The 19,266-nt window shown below is 48.3% G+C and overlaps 3 protein-coding genes across 3 annotated transcripts; all 3 read right to left on the bottom strand.

The window, feature by feature from the left end:
- Positions 1-466: 466 nt before the first annotated feature.
- On the bottom strand, positions 467-6,146 carry sec22bb (SEC22 homolog B, vesicle trafficking protein b). The gene is made up of 5 exons (XM_061237978.1): positions 5,914-6,146; positions 4,957-5,066; positions 3,977-4,137; positions 3,350-3,496; positions 467-2,570 (listed from the first exon to the last, which is right to left on the bottom strand). Exons 1-5 carry the CDS (start codon positions 5,986-5,988, stop codon positions 2,416-2,418), a joined length of 648 nt encoding a protein of 215 aa, XP_061093962.1. The 5' UTR covers positions 5,989-6,146; the 3' UTR covers positions 467-2,415.
- Positions 6,147-6,366: 220 nt separating this feature from the next.
- LOC133126122 (cysteine-rich motor neuron 1 protein-like) lies at positions 6,367-9,189 on the bottom strand. The gene is made up of 5 exons (XM_061237967.1): positions 8,827-9,189; positions 8,431-8,670; positions 7,759-7,917; positions 7,409-7,570; positions 6,367-7,012 (listed from the first exon to the last, which is right to left on the bottom strand). The coding sequence occupies exons 1-5, from the start codon at positions 9,017-9,019 to the stop codon at positions 6,717-6,719; spliced, it is 1,050 nt and encodes a 349-aa protein (XP_061093951.1). The 5' UTR covers positions 9,020-9,189; the 3' UTR covers positions 6,367-6,716.
- A 316-nt stretch (positions 9,190-9,505) lies between these two features.
- Positions 9,506-19,226, bottom strand: LOC133126121 (cysteine-rich motor neuron 1 protein-like). Its single transcript, XM_061237966.1, has 6 exons — positions 19,206-19,226; positions 17,137-17,383; positions 16,741-16,980; positions 16,158-16,316; positions 13,453-13,617; positions 9,506-10,205 (listed from the first exon to the last, which is right to left on the bottom strand). The coding sequence occupies exons 1-6, from the start codon at positions 19,209-19,211 to the stop codon at positions 9,910-9,912; spliced, it is 1,113 nt and encodes a 370-aa protein (XP_061093950.1). The 5' UTR covers positions 19,212-19,226; the 3' UTR covers positions 9,506-9,909.
- Positions 19,227-19,266: the final 40 nt, after the last annotated feature.

Genomic DNA, 19,266 nt, shown 5'->3' with positions numbered 1-19,266 from the left:
CGAAAGGCAGGAATACACCCTGGACGGGTGACCAGTCCATCACAGGGCACACACGCCATTCACTCACACACTCATACCTACGGGCAATTTAGACTCTCCAATCAGCCTAACATGCATGTCTTTGGACTGTGGGAGGAAACCGGAGTACCCAGAGGAAACCCACGCAGACACGGGGAGAACATGCAAACTTCGCACAGAGAGGCCCCGGCCGACGGGGATTCGAACCCAGGACCTCCTTGCTGTGAGGCGGCAGTGCTACCCACTGCACCATCCGTGCCGCCGCGTAAAATATCATATAAAGCCAAATATTATAATATCTTATATCTGAAAATATGCGGTTACATTTTGATGAGGTGGATCGGAGCAAATATATTAATTCATTAAAGCATCAGTGTAATCACAATGAAAATCATATTTTTTCCCCATAGTTATATAATCTGTAAAGAAGGCAAGACAACAAAAGGCACAATATTACACCTATTTTATTCAGGAAACTCGGTTTATTTTTATCCTGAAAGCAGCAAAGTTCATATACTGACCAAGAGGGTGATCTGACATTGAAGACCACTTTTGTTGAGAAATTTACATGACGGTAACATTTTAACCAATCAGTAGTTCAACTATTTATTCAGCCGCCAATCGCAAGTGACTACGCACACAGAATCCACTCGTTTTAAAAATGACATGCTCATCAACAAAAAGGAAATCGTGTTCCCTTTCATACATTTCAAAATGTCACGGTTGAATAAACACTTCAGTCGTGAGAGAAAGTGGCTGTTTTTAAGGGAAACTTTTGCAAATCACTGATGATTCACCTTTTATTTCTTTTTTTATCGTGAGGCTCTTTGGGCAGGATTGCACTGTATGAAAATGTGAAATCTATCTATTTATCAAACTGTCCAACCATCCATTATCCAACCCGTTTATACCGGGTCAGGATCGTGAGTGGGCTGGAGCCTATCCCAGCATGCTTTGGGCAAAAGGCAGGAATACAACCTGGACAAGTCTGCAATCTATTGCAGTTGAAATCCCTACTATAATGAACCTATTATTACTAAAAGTATTATTACGTAAATTACTTTTTACAGGGTGGGTGTGGCTATATTCATAAGGCAATACAAACTCAATAGGCAGGTGTGTGTGCAAATCACATACTTTATTATGACTGAAATTATCGGTTGTTTGAGAGCGACTCTCTCTCTCTCGCTCTCTGATACAAGGTGCTACACTAACCTCCGATTCAGCCGTCAGTCTCCGGGATTTTACCTTTTATACAGAGTACTTACTTTTTGTAAACTATCCACAAAACAAAGTCAAAAGTGGTCAGTCAAGGTGAGAGTATCGATATGGGATCCACCGGCAAACGTGTGCAGTGTCTCCCTACAGCTCAGATCTGCTTCGTTAAGTGAAAGCGCTCATCTGTTGACAGGGCAGAGCTACATTGTCTATCTAACAAGATGGGGAAAGTGTGTCCGTCCAGTTGAAGGATACGTGCTGGTTGAGTACAAGTTAGACTTCGTATAGCTTTGCGACGCAGAGTACGTGGTTAAGTGAGGGAGAGAGGTGTAGGGTACATGTGTAGACATTGAGATGCACACGGAGGGGGGGGGGGGGGGGGAAGTACACTTATACAATCAGTCATGCGCACATTTGCTCAAACATGGATGCACATGTGCACACAGGCATACGGACGCACACATATGTAAACACACGTGCGCACGTACACGCACGTGCGCTCGTGAACGCAAACACACGCGCGTACACTCTGGGCAACCGTTAAGGACAACGCTAGGTCCTACGAACCACACTGTCTGCAGGTATTTGCTCCAACCATGCACTACGCCACCAGGTATCACAGGCTACAGGGGCAGCCAGTAGTCTGGTCAAGGTACATGACTGGGACCTGGAAGGTTGGCAGTTCAAGCCCCGGGCTAATCATGATAACAACCGCACAGCTGTTGGGCCCTTGAACAAGGCCCTTAACCCCACATTGCTCCAGGGGGGATGGTCCCCTGCTTAGCCTAAGCAACTCTAAGTCGCTTTGGATAAAAGAGTTAGCTATGTCGCAAATTATTATTATTAGTAATAATTATTTTACCTGCTTGGCTCAGGAAGTAAGCTCATTGGTGAAATCGGGTGGCCGGAGGGAAACCTGCAAACACTGCGACCCACAGGACGGAGAGCGCAGCGGCCCTGCTTAAGGGTCACGTGACCGTTAATAAAACTCCGCGATATAATAACATTAATAATTACATTACAGACCTACGGACAGCGGGAAGCAGGAGGGAACAGCGTCCAGAGGGGAAAGTCTTTCTGGGGAGGCGGAAGGATTCGGAACGGGACAGAACGAAACCGCGGGCCCCCTTCCTTCAGCCTCCTCTTCTGCGGCGGCCCCTGGCCCCTGGCCCCCCTCTCTCAGAGCCACCAGAAGCGCACGTACACGATGAGCATGATGAAGAAGACGCCCCCTGCTGCTAGCTTGGCGTAAGTGGAGCGAGTGTTCAGGTATTTGGCGTCGCTGCGGTACTTCTTGGACAGGCTGGACAGGTTGCTGGCCTTAGAGTCCAGAGCTGTGGGGGGGAGAAGCCAATCAGAAACTCCCACAATGCTCCATTCAGAGCTACCGATTAAACCCAGCTCAGACCCAAGGTCCGTGACACGATGAGCTGCAACTGGCTATGCTTGGCAACATTCTAAAACTTGCCACTTTGCGACTAGACGGGTTGAAACATCAGATGTTCTGATGTTCTGATGTTCTGATGTTCTGATGTTCTGATGTTCTGATGTTCTGATAGTTCACCCAGCTGCAACTCCTCCCTGCAGCGTTGTAAAACGGTTTTGTTGCAACTCGACTCTTGGGTTCTGAACTGGGCTTTACCCTGTAGTGCTGGGGGGGGGTCAATCAACGTTCAATTCAGGAAATTTATGAAGCAAACTCACATCAAACTCCTTATAACTACGGACTACTGAGCACCTGTTCAGTTCAGATCCGACTTAGGGCTGTCAGCTGTCGGCTTTTTCACAGAAATGTCTGGTTTTGAAATAAAGCCCTCCACCCCCCTGGTCTGACAGCCCCTGTCTATGTTCCAAATAACACTTACAGCAGTGCAATGTCCGATTTTGACAAATTTGAAATCTGGCAACGCTAGCCTGACCTCCAACACTAGCCTGATTCTCCACAAGAACATACAATCAATCCGAGAACGGTTTCTCAGAATTTTTGTGTGTGTGGGGGGGGGGGGGGGGGGGGGGGATGGGGTTTCTTCCTAGTTTGTGTCAGAACCGTGGCAGAGCCTGCAGGGTTAAATTACTCAAAGTGAAGCATTTGACTACGCAGAGAGCGCATCACCTGAAAGGGCTTCTCCACGCTGCAGCACCTCCTCTATGTTGGCCACCATGATCCTCTGCACGTCCTGCAGCTCCGTGTTGATGCTGCCCAGGTTCCTGCGGGCCCTGCTGTCGATGTACGACTTCTTGGTCTTCTGTATGTAGGTGTCTGAGTGCGGGGGTGAGGGGGCCAGAGAACCAAACACTCAGCACACAGTCAGCCTGGGGCTTTTCACAGTCACTAGAGTGCCATATGTAAAATACCATAAAATCCAAACGGCGTCATATGGCATTCAAGCATAACTACCGTAAAGTCCCGACTGAGTTTTCTAAACTTTCACAATTTTCCCAACCGAAGCCACAGCCCCTTGGGATTTCGGTGGAGCCACAAATCACATTGGGGTTGGGAGTGAATTAATTCATTTAAATTGATTTCAAATAAAGAATTTCAGCAAATTTTATATGTCTGACCCAACCCAAAAAACCCCCAAAAAAACCAGTTGTGAAAGTTGTGAATTATAATTTAATTTCCTCATTTGACTGAACTAACACTGAAGTGACTCCACCACCGTGCCGGAAGCCGGTCTCTGGCATGAATCGCGTTCAGACGGAAAACAGAAGGCTGAAGTTAAATGTGGCAGTCCCTCACCGAACTCGATGAAGGAGTAAGGCCGGGACACCGTGGGGACCTTCTTGCCGTGCTGTTCGTGGAACTCGGCCTGTAGGTCCTCCAGGTAGGCGAAGGCCAGCTTCTTCGGGAACCCGGCCTCACACAGAACCAGGTAGCACACGCCTTTCTCTATCACGTAGCTGAGATAACAACGACAACACAACAAGGACCTTCAACATTGCACCAGGGACTGTGTGTGTGTGCGTGTGTGTGTGCGTGTGCATGCGTGTGTGTGTGTGTGTGTGTGGGAGGGGAGGGCAGTGAGGATAAAATTGCATCATCTGTAACCCAGTGTCAAGCTGAGATTGCACTTTAGATCCTACATGGACAAGTCCCATACTTTAACACAAAAAATTGCCCTCCATTTTGGATTAAACGACAATGTTACTCATAGCAGCACGACTGAACAAGTGAGGACATAGGAATACAGAATTATGGGAGCAGGCCGTCCAGTCCATATGGTTTGGGTACAGGGGCGGCCTGTAGCGTAGTGGTTAAGGTAAATGACTGGGACACGCAAGGTCAGTGGTTCTAATCCCGGTGTAGCCACAATAAGATCCGCACAGCCATTGGGCCCTTGAGCAAGGCCCTGCATTGCTCCAGGGGAGGATTGTCTCCTGCTTAGTCTAATTAACTGTACGTCGCTCTGGATAAGAGCGTCTGCCAAATGCCAATAATGTAATGTAATAATGTTTGTCTTAGGAAAGTAATCAGCTCTGCTAAACATAATTCTGAAAGCAAGAGCTTTGTGTTATATGCTCATATTCCTGTATTTTGACTATTTGGATTTGGTCACCGACGCATAACTGTAAACAATGCCATTGTTAGTGTCTGAGACAGAGATATTTAGTCTCCCTCTTGTCCTACAGTGTATTGTAGTGTCTGCAGTTATTGTCTGCGAGTGCGTGCCTGTGTGATAGCGTCTACTGTGTGTGTGTTTTTATCACCCCTGTACTCACTGGAAGGCCATTGATCCAGCCTCCAATGTGCAGCGAGTGGGACTTTGCTCGTTCAGTTTCCGGAAAAGCTGCTTTGCCTGGCTCTGGTACTGCTGCAGGTCCCGACCCAACTAAACACGGAACACAGCGGGGAGAGAATCACACGCTCATATACGCACACTCAGCGACATATCCGGACCCTGCATGCAAATACAAAGGATGACAACGCAGTTCGCCACGCTTCAAGGTGGCCATTTGCTCCTCAGGCGCTGAACGCACTTCTGTATTGTGTCAAACCCTAAAGGTGAATGTTGTACCGAGGTAAAAGGTGTCACAAACCTTTTCGCTTCCCTTCGCGAGAGCAGGGGAAAAGAAACACAAGGCAAACGGTTGAGAGACACACGAGATCGTAAGTTACACGTAAAGATGTAAAAGATAACGGCTCGCAAATCGTAATCTGAACTGGTTATACTGCCATCGCCCACTGTCCACATTTTCAAATATCCGCATAGGAAACTGAGCCGGCAAACACGCAAAGCTTTGAGAAACAATTTCACGGATGTGGAGTAACTAGCTAACGTCACTAGGTTATAGGTGGTCGACGTTGCGGACACACCGATGTTAGAATTAATCTATGGTAAAAAAAGATATATATTTTTTAAAATGCGGCGGTGATTAAGAGAACAGCTTAAATTTCACATATAAAATAATAGGGGAACAACTACGTATGTACTGAAAGAAATGTGAAATTCTATGCTGACTCCTATTTTGCACAAATCATCTCAGTAAACGGGGAATGTAAATAAACTAATTTGGCAATCGCCCACCAACTAAATACAATTCTAGTAAATACCACGTCAACCCACTAGTTTGCTAGGTGAATATAATTGTTACACTTTCTAATTTTGGCAATTTAGCAAGCTAGCTAACAAGCTTCCATGTGAACCCTGGATTATAGGTTACTATAAAAAACCAAACCTGTTCATCTTCTTGCATTGAGGCGGCGAGCGGCAGCCCGTCCGCCAACCGAGCGATCATTGTCAGCAGAACCATATTGTGCAGAATACTCTTAACGAGTTAGCAAATAGACAGACAGGCTCCGTTATGCTATGCCTGCTCCGCTCTTGACTTGACAACACTGACGCGCTGAGCTGGCCGGAAATATCGCTGGTGCGTCGTTCACTTGTGGCCCGGTCATTACAGATATTACTGGACATTCGTTCCGACCTAAATAGCGACACCCTGTGGATTTGAGGACCTTGGAGTAATGACGTGGCGTTAACGTGTGCCGATGAAAAGATGAAATTGTGTGAAATGTCAGATCATTTATGCATTCAGTTAACACGATTCCATATAATTTGATACTGTTGATACTGATAATGGCAGAGAAAGAGAGAGCTCACTGTTTAACAAGTCAAATGTCTGCATGTTTAAAAGTATTTATTGAGCGATTGAGAAAACTTGAAGCACTGCATGAAGTGATGAAACCGTTCATAAACATGAAACCCCCCCCAAATACCAGCCTTGGTTAAAGTTGCAACTTGTCTACTGAGTCTGCTCTCTAAGAGACAATTCTGTATGATTTACAAATAGCTCATTATAATAACAGTGATAACCATACATTGGCCACCATAAACAATGATCTGAATAAGAAAACATAAACAGCAGATAATGATAAAGAAATAATACTGACAATGGTAGTTATTGCAACTGCTAAAAACACAAAACCAGGTTGAAATTGTAGTTAGTGGGAATGCAGTGGAGTCCTTGTGGGAGTGTGTTCAGTCCTCTTCTTCCTCCCTCTTCTGTGTAGCTGACTCCTCCTCTCCTCGTCTGCACAAGTAACGGTGGCAGCAGGTGCCCGGGTGGCCGTCGCCCCTGGTGACGATGTGGGCACGATGGCCTGGGGGGCAGTCTGTCGGTTCGGCGGGGCATCTCTCAAAGGCGCAGGTACACAGGGCAGGCAGCAGAGGGCAGCACTGATGCAGTGGAGTGTAAGGAGCCGTCAGGAAGGAGTCTGGGGGGCAGGAAGGAACTGGAACGGTGGGGCAGCTCACGTTGGCACACCTGGTCTGCTCTATAGCCAACAAAGAGGCAAAGACAGCTGTTTCAGCTGGGGAAAAAAGCACGGTTGTTTGACCACTTGAAGAGTATATTTGTTGGAAAGTGATTTTCAAAATTCGAAGTAAATGTTCTAGAACTCCATTGCTTTTAATTACCTGTAGTGATTGTTACATCAGCATTAGAATGCTTAGTAAAGTACATTTTAATCACGTACAGTATGGTGCAAAATTACAAATATGTGGTTAAAATGTTCTTAACATTCAATACTTAACATTCAGTTCTTAACAATCACCACTGCCAATCTAAAGCGACGGAGTTCAAGGACAGTGACTTAGACCAAAAAAACCTACTTTTCAACGGGTTAAAGGGTTAATGGATAGGATTGGTCCGTACAGGGTCTGTCACTCACCCAGCTGCTTCTCACAGTCGTCTTGAAAGCGGAAGGGTGGCAATGAAAAGCAGCTTCTCCTCATGCAGACGCACTCATCTCCTTGAATCTCACAGCCATATTTCGTGCACCCGTGGGCTGCCTTCTGCTCCTGTTCCGTCTTGCCTGCGTATCGCCAGTCATCTGGTAGTGTTAAAAAAAATAACATTCTCTCGATCGCTCTTGACCCACACGCATTCGGACCCCTTTCCCGCCAGCAGTCACTGTAGGCCTTTAAAACAGCAATGGGTGGGAATTCTTAAGCCAATCAGTGACATGCTGAAGCACAACAAAAACTGGCAGACATGGCAGTTGACGTTGGTGTGACCCACCGTGCATGCTGTTCAGGCAGTCCCTCCTGCTGCGGTATAAGAAGACCTTATGGCAGGTCTGTATCCCGTAGCAGTCGCAGGATCCCGCACGAATGTTGCAACCCCACTGCCAGGGGCAGTGAGGGTCCGCCCGGTGGTTCACCCGATACCCTGGGAGAGCTGGGCCGAGGTACCGCAGGGAGAGAGAGCGAGAGAGAAGAGGAGGGAGAGAAAGAGAGAAGAGGGCCAGAAAGGGGAGCGATAGAGGATGGAAATAGAGGTGGGGGGGTCAGCAGTGCCATGTTTTTGTGTGGATGTATTTATTGATGATGTCATGCATTGATGCATTATGACATGTCATAACACTTCATGTTATTTGTTTTAAGCTGCCCAGGGAGTAGGGATGAAAATTAACTTATTTGTTAACTCAAGCATATTCACATTAAAACTGAATAGTGTGCAGGGTGCACTTGTTAGATACTTTGCAAAGCTTGTTTAAAATGAAAGCTTCTTGTACTCTGTTGTACTGTTGGGTTTTGTGTTGTATTGTATTATGTTGTGTTGTATTGCATTGTTTTGTGTCGCGTTGTACTGCATTGTATTGTATTACATCATATCGTACTGTGTAGATTTGTGTGGTATTGCATTGTATTATGGATCATTTGCAGACCCCCCCTCCCCCCACAATCTCACCTTTGCAGACCCCGGTTTCTGGGGGTGTGGCAGGCACGTGTCCCAAAAAGAGGGTGCAGGTGAGGCCCCTGCCGCAGTAGCCCCCCTCCCAGTGCGGGCCCCCGCACACCTGGCCCCGCTGCCGTGCACAGTGCTGGCAGCAGCCGCACGGCTCGGTCACATGACCCCCCGGACACCGCCGTTTCACCTTCGGACACTGCACCTCCGCACAGGGGACACAGCCTGAAGACTGGGGTACCGCTGGATGCCCAAACAATTCAGGAAAATTTGATTATTGTGTCACTGCACTACCTGTACTATGACACTAGAAGACTACGACTATTACTACTCCTGCTGTACTGTCTAGTTTCTCCCTGTGTGTGTCTGTCTGTCGGAGAAGGGAACACGTAGACTCACGTCTGCAGACTGAAGGGCCGCTCGTCTCCCCATGTTTGGGGAAGATCTCGGGGACGCAGGTCAGGCTGGTGTCGCACCATCCCTTTTCGGCCCACCCACACTCCTGTCCAAGTCCCTTTCTCGGCTGCTCCTGTTTGTCGGCGTAGCAACATAGCCAAAACCACAACCAGGGCAGGGCCCGGGCCGTCCGCATGGCTGCTCCTGGTTGCTGCTTTAGACTTACAGAGAGGTTTGGTAAGTTCTGGACAAACTGCAGCAGAACCGTGACCCTGCAGCTACTGTTTTCCTGCTGCCAGACCCCTTGACCAACCACAGAGCCTGTCCAAAACCACACCCCCCTCAAGCCCCTTTTCTTCTCCTCCTTCACACTCCCCCTACCCTCCACCCATACCCACACCCCCACCCTCCAATTCCAAAGGCTCTCCCCTGCTCCCCTGTCTCATTACAGGTCTGGTGGTGTGGAATTTGGTCAGGTCTGTACCCGTTCTCTGGGGGCGAGGGGGGGCTCAGTGTGGGGAAGTAAGGAATGCTCAGTGGGGGAAGTGGAGGGTGGGGAACTGAGAACACAGGCCACCAACACCACAGCCAAGAGTGAACGCGATTCCATATCATTTGATAGTGTTGATACTCTCATTGATAATGCCAGAGAAAGAGAGAGCTCATTGTTTAACAGGCCAAATGTCTGCATATTTAAAGGTATTTATTGAGTGACAGAGAAAACTTGAAACTTGAAGCACTGCATGAAGTGATAAAACCATTCATAACCACCCCCCCCAGCCTTGGTTAAAGTTGCAACTTGTCTACTGAGTCTGCTCTCTAAGAGACGGTATGATTATATAATGATTATATAATAATGGTGATCACCATAAATTGGCCTGATATACTGATATAAAACAATTTCTTGTGATATTTAGCTGGTATTAGTAGGCCAACATAAACAAGGATCTGAATAAGAAAACATAAACAGCAGATAATGATAAAGAAATAATACTGACAATGGTAGTTATTGCAACTGCTAAAAACACAAAACCAGGTTGAAATTGTAGTTAGTGGGAATGCAGTTGAGTCCTTGTGGGAGTGTGTTCAGTCTTCTTCTTCCTCCCTCTTCTGTGTAGCTGACTCCTCCTCTCCTCGTCTGCACAAGTAACGGTGGCAGCAGGTGCCCGGGTGGCCGTCGCCCCTGGTGACGATGTGGGCACGATGGCCTGGGGGGCAGTCTGTCGGTTCGGCGGGGCATCTCTCAAAGGCGCAGGTACACAGGGCAGGCAGCAGAGGGCAGCACTGATGCAGTGGAGTGTAAGGAGCCGTCAGGAAGGAGTCTGGGGGGCAGGAAGGAACTGGAACGGTGGGGCAGCTCACGTTGGCACACCTGGTCTGCTCTATAGCCAACAGAGAGGCAAAGACAGCTGTTTCAGCATTTTAATCACGAAAAGCATGGTGTAAGATCACAAATATGTGGTTAGAATGTCCTTAACATTCTAATGCTGACCTAGTTAGGTTTCGTGTTTTCACCGTATTGTATTCTGTTGTTAGCGTTTCTGTGTTTTTGTGCACACCATAGCCACCAGTGACATTCCCCTCCACTCCACCTGCCCCAAGCTTCATCCCCTCTGCAGTCAGACTTTGCCTCCTACCTCCCCTGTCAGGTCGTTCACTTCATTCATTCGTTTCACCTGTGTTTCACTTCCTGATTGTTTCCCACACCTGATTGCCATTCCCTGCTGTTACCTGTCTTATTTCAAACCGTGCAGTTTGTATGTCTCGTTTCCAGATTATGTGTCAACTCCATACTCTTCAGCGTTTTCTGATAGACTTCTGTTACAGCCTGTTTCGTCCCTGACTTCCACGTTTAGATTCTCCCAACTGTTTGATTTTGACCCGCAGTGTACTGACCTGTTTTTATATATTGACCTTTGTTTCTGGATTCCATTTTTTGTCTGTTCAGCCTGCCTGTTATTGACCCTTTGCTTATGACCATGATTATGTTTTGGATTATCCCTGATATACCTGTTAGCTGGAGTTTTGACCCATTGCCTGGACTTACCACGACCAGCCTTATCCCTCTTGAATCTATTTGCCGCAACAGAATAAAGACTCTGAATGAACTTTCTGCCTTGGATTACTGCGACTGGGTTTGCGTGTTCTATGGCCCTGATAGAATAATCTGGCCAAGATGAACCTAGCAGATCCAGACACAACACTGGAGGCTATCCGAATGCAAGGATAGCACCTTGGAGTTCACGAAACCGAACTCCGCGTCCTGAACCAGGACGTAACTACCTTAATTCAACAGGTAGCTACCCTGGTGGGCACCTTAGCTGGTACCCAGGTCCAGCAACCTCCTCCCGCACCGGCCCCTGTTCCAGTCCGTTCCCACCCAGAGCCTCATCTGCCACCTCCACCACGCTACGATGGCGAACCAAAGGACTGCACCTCCTTTCTGTCCCAGTGTTCATTCATCTTCAAGCTTCAACCTTCCACCTTCCCCACCAAAAGCTCCAAGGTGGCATATGTGGTCACTCTTCTGTCCGGCAGAGCTCGGGAATGGGGAACTGCCTTTTGGGACTCTGTGCTCCCGAATGCTACAGCTTCACACTCTTCTCCACTGCCATGAAGAGAGTGTTCGACCGGGCCATCTCTGGACCCGCTGCCTCCCGTAAACTATTCCGCATCCGCCAGGGTTTCCGCTCGGTTTATGATTACTCCATCAAGTTTCGGACCCTGGCGGCATCTGCAGGCTGGGGCGACACAAAGTATTCCAGAATGGTCTGTCCGAAGCTATCCTGGACCAACTGACCACCTGTGAGCTGCCGGCTTCCTTCGACGCCCTCATCGACCTGGTGGACCTGGCCACCGCATCCGGACCTGCCCGTTAAAAGACCGTCTCCGTCAGTGAAGGAGGGGGTCCTGGGGCTACGCTGAACACATCCCCCTCAACTTCAAGTTCCACCATCATGGCTTACCTCTCCTGGGAGGGAGCTTGCCACCAAGTGCAAGTTCTGATCGACTCCAAAGCTGATGCCAACCTGATCTGCTCCAGTCTGGTCCATCGCCTCGGGCTTCCGACATCTACCCTCTCCCAGGTTCTCCACACCAACCCTATCACTGGTGCACCCCTGGCTGTAGTCGACTCAATCACCTCCTCAGTTCAGCTACAGATCTCAGGCAACCACCAGGAGGAGCTAACGTTCTACGTCATGGATTCTCCCCTGGTCCCGGTGGTGTTGGGCAGACTATGGCTACTCCAACTGGGTCCGGGGAACCATCACGGGCTGGAGCCCCAACTGCCACCAGCCCTGCCTCCAGTCTGCCACTAACCAGCCCAGGTCCGCCCCTGACACTCACAAGACACCACCTGACCTGGCCTCCATTCCTCCTGTCTACTATGATGTGGCACAAGTCTTCAGCAAGTCCCGAGCCTGCTCTCTGCCACCTCATCGGTCATACAACTGCATCATAGAACTGCAACCCAGCATCACTCGACCAAGAGGTCCCGGAGACTCTCGGCTTGGAGAAGTACATTGGGGACTCCCTGGCTGCCGGTCTGATCCGTCCCTCATCTTCTCCAGCTGGGGCAGGATTCTTCTTCTTTGAAAAGAAAGACAAGACACTACGACCCTGCATCGACTACCGTGGGCTAAACAACATCACCATAAAGAACCTCTACCCCATCCCACTCATCTCCTCCACCTTCTCATCACTACAAAAATGCCAGTACTTCACTAAATTGGATCTCCGCAACACCTGCCACCCGGTCTGCATCCGCGAGGGCGATGAGTGGAAGACAGCTTTCAATACCCCGAGCGACCACTATGAGTACCATGTGATGCCATTCAGGCTCACCAACGCACCAGCCGTCTTCCAAAACCTCATCAATGATGTCCTGTAGCGTAGTGGTTAGGGTAAATGACTGGGACACGCAAGGTCGGTGGTTCTAATCCCGGTGTAGCCACAATAAGATCTGCACAGCCGTTGGGCCCTTGAGCAAGGCCCTTAACCCTGCATTGCTCCAGGGGAGGATTGTCTCCTGCTTAGTCTAATCAACTGTATGTCGCTCTGGATAAGAGCGTCAGCCAAATGCCAATAATGTAATGTAATGTAATGTAATGTCCTCAGAGATATGATTAACTGCTTTGTCTTTGTCTCCCTGAATGATATCCTCATTTTCTTTGACACCCTGGAGTAACATGTATCTATCGTTACTTTATATATCAACTTTTGTTGTTGTTTTTCTAGATTCCGTTTTTGTCTGTTTAGCCCGCTTGTTATCGACCCTTTGTCTATGACCACAATTATGTTTTGGATTATCCCTGATATAATTGTTTGCTTAGTTTTGACCCATTGCCTGGACTTAGTACCACAACCTCCCTTATCCCTGTTGAATCTGCTTGCTGGCTATTGACCCTCGCCAGTTTGACTCGCCGTAACAAAATAAAAACTGTACAAACTTTCTGCCAGTTGGATTACTGCGACTGGGTTTGCATGTTCTACGGCCCTGATAGATCTAACAATTAGCACTGCTAATTGAAAGCAACAGAGTTCAAGGACAGTGACTTATACCAAAAAACCTACAAAGGGTTAAAGGATTAATGGATAGGATTGGTCCGTACAGGGTCTGTCACTCACCCAGCTGGTTCTCACAGTCATCTTCAGAGAGCAAGGGTGGCTTTGAAAAGCAGCTTTTCTTCATGCAGACACACTTGTCTCCTTGAATCTCACAGCCATTTGTCATACACTCCCACTGCTCTGCCTCCAGCTCCTCTTCCGTCATGCCTGCGTATCGCCAGTCCTCTGGTAGACAGACAGGCTTACGTTAAAAAAATAACATTCCCTCGATCGCTCTTGACCCACATGCATTCATAGCGTATGATAAAGTCTCCTCCGCTAACCCTCCCATGACCGGGAACCCTCTGTGTGATCAGTGTGTGGTAAAGGTGTCACATGATTGCGGTAAAGGTGTCACGTAATTGTGCCAATTACATGAATAGCATGCAGTTACAGGAATACCCTGGTCTGGATTCAAGCAGTGAATGTTTGTCCTTCATCAGGGATACTCGATCTGTCCCTGAACGGGCTGGTGTGGGTGCCGCTGTTTGTTCCATCCAAGCAATAACACACAAGATTCTACTATTCAACCATTTGAGTCTTTGTAGAATAAGTAGAATGTACAATTGATGCTTCTCATTCACTCTCTCATGGCTTTTCTTACCATTCTTATGCCGATGATACCCAACTCTTTCTTTCCTTCCCCCCGATACCCAGGTCACCACACAGATCTCTGCCTGCTTGGCTGATATCTCTGCGTGGATGACTTCCCACCACCTGAAGCTTAACCTGGCCAAGACTGAGCTTCTCTACATCCCTGCTAAGTCCTCTCCGACAATCGACCTCTCACTGACTGTTGTAGTTTCCTCCTCCCATACTTCAAATAATCTTTGGGTGACTCTTGATAACGGCCTCACCCTGGCTCCACAAGTATCCTCCACTGCCAGAACCTGCAGGTTCTTCCTCTACAATATACGCTGTATCCGTCATCTCCTGACAGAGAAAGCCACCCAGCTCCTAGTCCAGGCACTTGTCATTTCCCACCTGGATTACTGCAACTCCCTCCTAGCCGGTCTCCCAGCTTGTGCCATCAAGCCCCTCCAGCTGGTCCAGAATGCTGCAGCCCGCCTGATCACCACTCAGCCCAGGTCGGCTCATGTCACCCCACTCCTCATTGGCCTCCACTGGCTTCCTATTGCCGCACGCATCCGATTCAAGGCCCTAGTGTTGGCATTTCAGGCTGCTAAGGGGACTGCCCCACCTTACATACAATCCTTAATCACTCCCTACTCCCCAGCTAGACCATTCCGGTCTGCCAGCTCTGGTCGCCTTATGGTTCCCTCAGTACGAGCACCTGGCGGTCGAGCTGCACGTTCACGCCTGTTTTCCGTTCTGGTTCCTCAGTGGTGGAATGACTTGCCTACCACTGTCCGGACAGCAGAATTCCTCTCCTTTTCAAAAAACACACCTTTTCAAACTGTACCTTAGTCCTACCTCCTGATTCCCCCCGCCCCCCTTTCCGATATCCCTAGCCCTCTTGTCTAACCAAAAATAATAATAATTGAATAGCACTTATGATGACTGTATGTTTAGAACAGCACTTCATGTGTATTTTACTAGTTATGGATGTGTTGCTTTAACTTGTGGAAGAACCTATGCACTTGTAAATCGCTTTGGATTAAAAGCGCCTGCCAAATGACTAAAATGTAAAAAAATGTAATCCATACACACACTGACACACCAACGGCGATTGGCTGCCATACACGACACCAACCACCTCATCAGGAGCATTTGGGGGTGAGTTGTCTTGCTCAGGGACACTTCGACACACCCAGGGCGGGATTGAACCGGTAACCCTCTGAGTGCCAGACAACTACAGACGACTGCTCTTATCGCCAATGCTGCCCCAGGATCAGGTGCATAACTGCTCGGTTGGAACAAAAGCCTAAAAGCAAAATTGAGTACCCCTGTCCTTCAATGTCATTTTACCACTAAATCTACTTATTGCAACCTACCACCTCCCCCTCCTGCATCACCTCCCCCCCCACACAGACACATACGGCCCCTCTCCATGGTTTCATCGGTCGATGTTGGCCCCCCATTTAGTGAATATGCGCATGTCCATATGTTCATTGGTAGACATTATCAGCCCTGTCAGTGAATATGCGCATGTCCATATGTTCATTGGTAGACATTGTCAGCCCTGTCAGTGAATATGAGCATGTCCATATGTTCATTGGTAGACATTGTCAGCCCTGTCAGTGAATATGAGCATGTCCATATGTTCATTGGTAGACATTGTCAGCCCTGTCAGTGAATATGAGCATGTCCATATGTTCATTGGTAGACATTGTCAGCCCTGTCAGTGAATATGAGCATGTCCATATGTTCATTGGTAGACATTGTCAGCCCTGTCAGTGAATATGCGCATGTCCATATGTTCATTGGTAGACATTGTCAGCCCTGTCAGTGAATATGCGCATGTCCATATGTTCATTGGTAGACATTGTCAGCCCTGTCAGTGAATATGCGCATGTCCATATGTTCATTGGTAGACATTGTCAGCCCTGTCAGTGAATATGCGCATGTCCATATGTTCATTGGTAGACATTGTCAGCCCTGTCAGTGAATATGCGCATGTCCATATGTTCATTGGTAGACATTGTCAGCCCTGTCAGTGAATATGCACATGTCCATATGTTCATTGGAAGACATTGTCAGCCCTGTCAGTGAATATGCGTGTGTCCATATTTTCATTGGTGGAAGGTGACATTGGTGTGACCCACCCTCCATGGTCTTCATGCAGTCCCTCATGCTGTGGTAGGCGAAGGCCAGCTGGCAGGTCTGCGTCCCGTAGCAGTCGCAGGATCCCGCCCGAATGTTGCAACCCCACTGCCAGGGGCAGTGCGGGTCTGCCCAGTGGTCCACCCGATACCCCGGGAGAGCTGGGCCGAGGTACCGCAGGGAGAGAGAGCGAGAGAGAAGAGGAGAGAGAGAAAGAGAGAAGAGGGTCAGAAAGGGGAGGGATAGAGGATTGAAATAGAGGTGGGGAGTCATCAGTGCTTTTGTATAGATGTATTTATTGATGATGTCATGCATTAATACTGAATAGTGTGCAGTGTGTGCTTGTCAGATACTTTGCAAAGCTTGTTAAAAACGTGAGCTTCTTGTACTCTATTGTATTGTTGGGTTTTGTGTTGTATTGTATTATGTTGTGTTGTATTGGTTTGTGTTGCATTGTATTACATTGTTTTGTGTCGCGTTGTACTGCATTGTACTGTATTGAATCATATCGTACTGTGTAGATTTGTGTGGTATTGCATTGTATTATGGGTCATTTGCAGACCCCCCCTCCCCCCACAATCTCACCTTTGCAGACCCCGGTTTCTGGGGGTGTGGCAGGCACGTGTCCCAAAAAGCGGGTGCAGGTGAGGCCCCTGTCGCAGTAGCCCCTCTCCCAGTGCGGGCCCCCGCACACCTGGCCCCGCTGCCGTGCACAGTGCTGGCAGCAGCCGCACGGCTCGGTCACATGACTCCCCGGACACTGCCGTTTCGCCTTCGGACACTGCACCTCCGCACAGGGGACACAGCCTGAAGACTGGGGTACCGCTGGAGGCCCAAACAATTCAGGAAAATTTGGTTATTGTGTCACTGCACTACCTGTACTATGACACGACACGACTACGACTATTACTACTCCTGCTGTACTGTCTAGTTTCTCCCTGTGTGTGTCTGTCTGTCGGTGAAGGGAACACGTAGACTCACGTTTGCAGACTGAAGGGCCGGGTGACTCCCCTGGATCAGTGAGGGTCTCGGGGACGCAGGTCAGGTTGGTGTCGCACCGTCCCAATTCGGCCCACCCACACTCCTGTCCGAGTCCCTTTCTCGTCTGCTCCTGTTCGGCGTAGCAACATAGCCAAAACCACAACCACAGCAGGGCCAAGGCTGTCCGCATGGCTGCTCCCGGCTGCTGCATTAGACTTACAGAGAGGTTCTGAAAGTTCTGGAAAACCTGTAGGAAAACTGCAACCGTTTTCCTGCTGCCAGACCCCTTGACCAACCGCAGAGCCTGTCCAAAAACCACACACCCCTCCAGCCCCTTTTCTTCTCCTCCTTCACACTCCCCCTACCCTCCACCCACACCCACACCCCACCCCCCAACTCCAAATGCTGTGGCTCTCCCCTGCTCCCCTGGCTCATTACAGCCCTGGTGGTGTGGAATTTGGCCAGGTCTGTACCCATTCTCTGGGGGGCGAGGGGGTGCTCAGTGTGGGGAGGGAAGGAATGCTCTGTGCGGGAAGTGGAGGGTGGGGGGCAGGGGAGGCAGAACTGAGAACACAGGCTGCCGAGACCACAGCCAAAAGTGAAACGACACAAAGCTGCTCTGTCTGACCAGCCAGCACACGGGCTCAGGAACACACACACACACACACACACACACACACACACACACATAGCTCTTACATACACACCCAGAGGCACACATACAGCTCTTACATACACACCCAGAGGCACACACAGCTCTTACATACACACCCAGAGGCACACACAGCTCTTACATACACACACAGCTCTTAAATACACACCCAGAGGCACACACAGCTCTTACATACACACCCAGAGGCACACACAGCTCTTACATACACACCCAGAGGCACACACACAGCTCTTAAATACACACACCCAGAGGCACACACACAGCTCTTAAATACACACACCCAGAGGCACACACACAGCTTTTAATAAACACACCCAGAGGCACACACAAACACACCCAAAGGCTCACACAAACAGGTCTTAAAAACACAAAACAAACACACAGGCACATACAAACAACTTTTAAAAACACACACACATACGTACACTCACACAAACTCAGACACACACACACGGTACATGTGGGCATGCACACTCTTTCTTCACACAAATACACGCTCTCACACACTCTCACACATACATACAAACACACAAAATGTCCTCAAGTTCATTCGAGACACAGATTCACATCCTGTATGCAAGCACAAACTCTCACCAAATATGAGAAGTGTGAAACTCTATTAGAGCCTAACCCTGCTGAGAAGCTTTGCTTGACATCGGTTGTGCTGCATGTGGGAGTTAAATAGCCCTGGGGGTGGTGTGATTTCAACAAGGAATTGCTCGACATCACAACAACACATCCCCTCTAAGGTCAACCAGAATACTCCCAACAGTGAAGCAAATGAATGATGTAGGTGCAGATATGCTGCATAGAGAATGCAAGCACACACATCCCATCTGATATAACTTTTACGTATTTGTTTTACATCGCTCTGGATAATGGCGTCTGCCAAATACCAATAATGTCATGTCATGTATTATTGCTTATCAGATTTCAACACCAACATACCAGCACTTCACAAACAGAGCCCTATTTGGACACATCTGGTTCCAATCAGTGACCAGTGCACATTTAGCGTATCTCAGCTGAAGCTGTTTATGGTTTTTCCAAGACTACAGAGCTCACAGAGAAGTGAGAGAAAACAGGAAAAGGAACAGAGAAACCAGGAAAAGGAACAGAGAAAACAATGGAGGAAGAAAAAAGAGGTACAAAAGAAAACAAAGATAATGAAAAACAGGCAACACTTTCTTTGAGCGATGCTTCGTAGGAGCAATATAACTCCTTCATAAGCACTATGTAGTGCTTAAGGAGCAGCTTTGCTGCGCTTATGAATGCGCTACAGTATAAAGCACTTATGAAGAATTTTATTCATGTCTGTTAATAATTACAACTTCATACGGCTTGTGGTGTCAATAGAATGACATGTCAAGTAAAAAAACGCACACCAAATACTTACTTGCATTGATGTGAGCAGTTATGTCTCCTGTGTAGTGCTTATGAAAGTATTATGTTGTGGT

The sequence above is a fragment of the Conger conger genome, chromosome 4 (assembly GCF_963514075.1).
Source record: "Conger conger chromosome 4, fConCon1.1, whole genome shotgun sequence".
NCBI lineage: Eukaryota > Metazoa > Chordata > Actinopteri > Anguilliformes > Congridae > Conger > Conger conger.
This window is presented reverse-complemented; position numbering and strand designations above follow the sequence as displayed.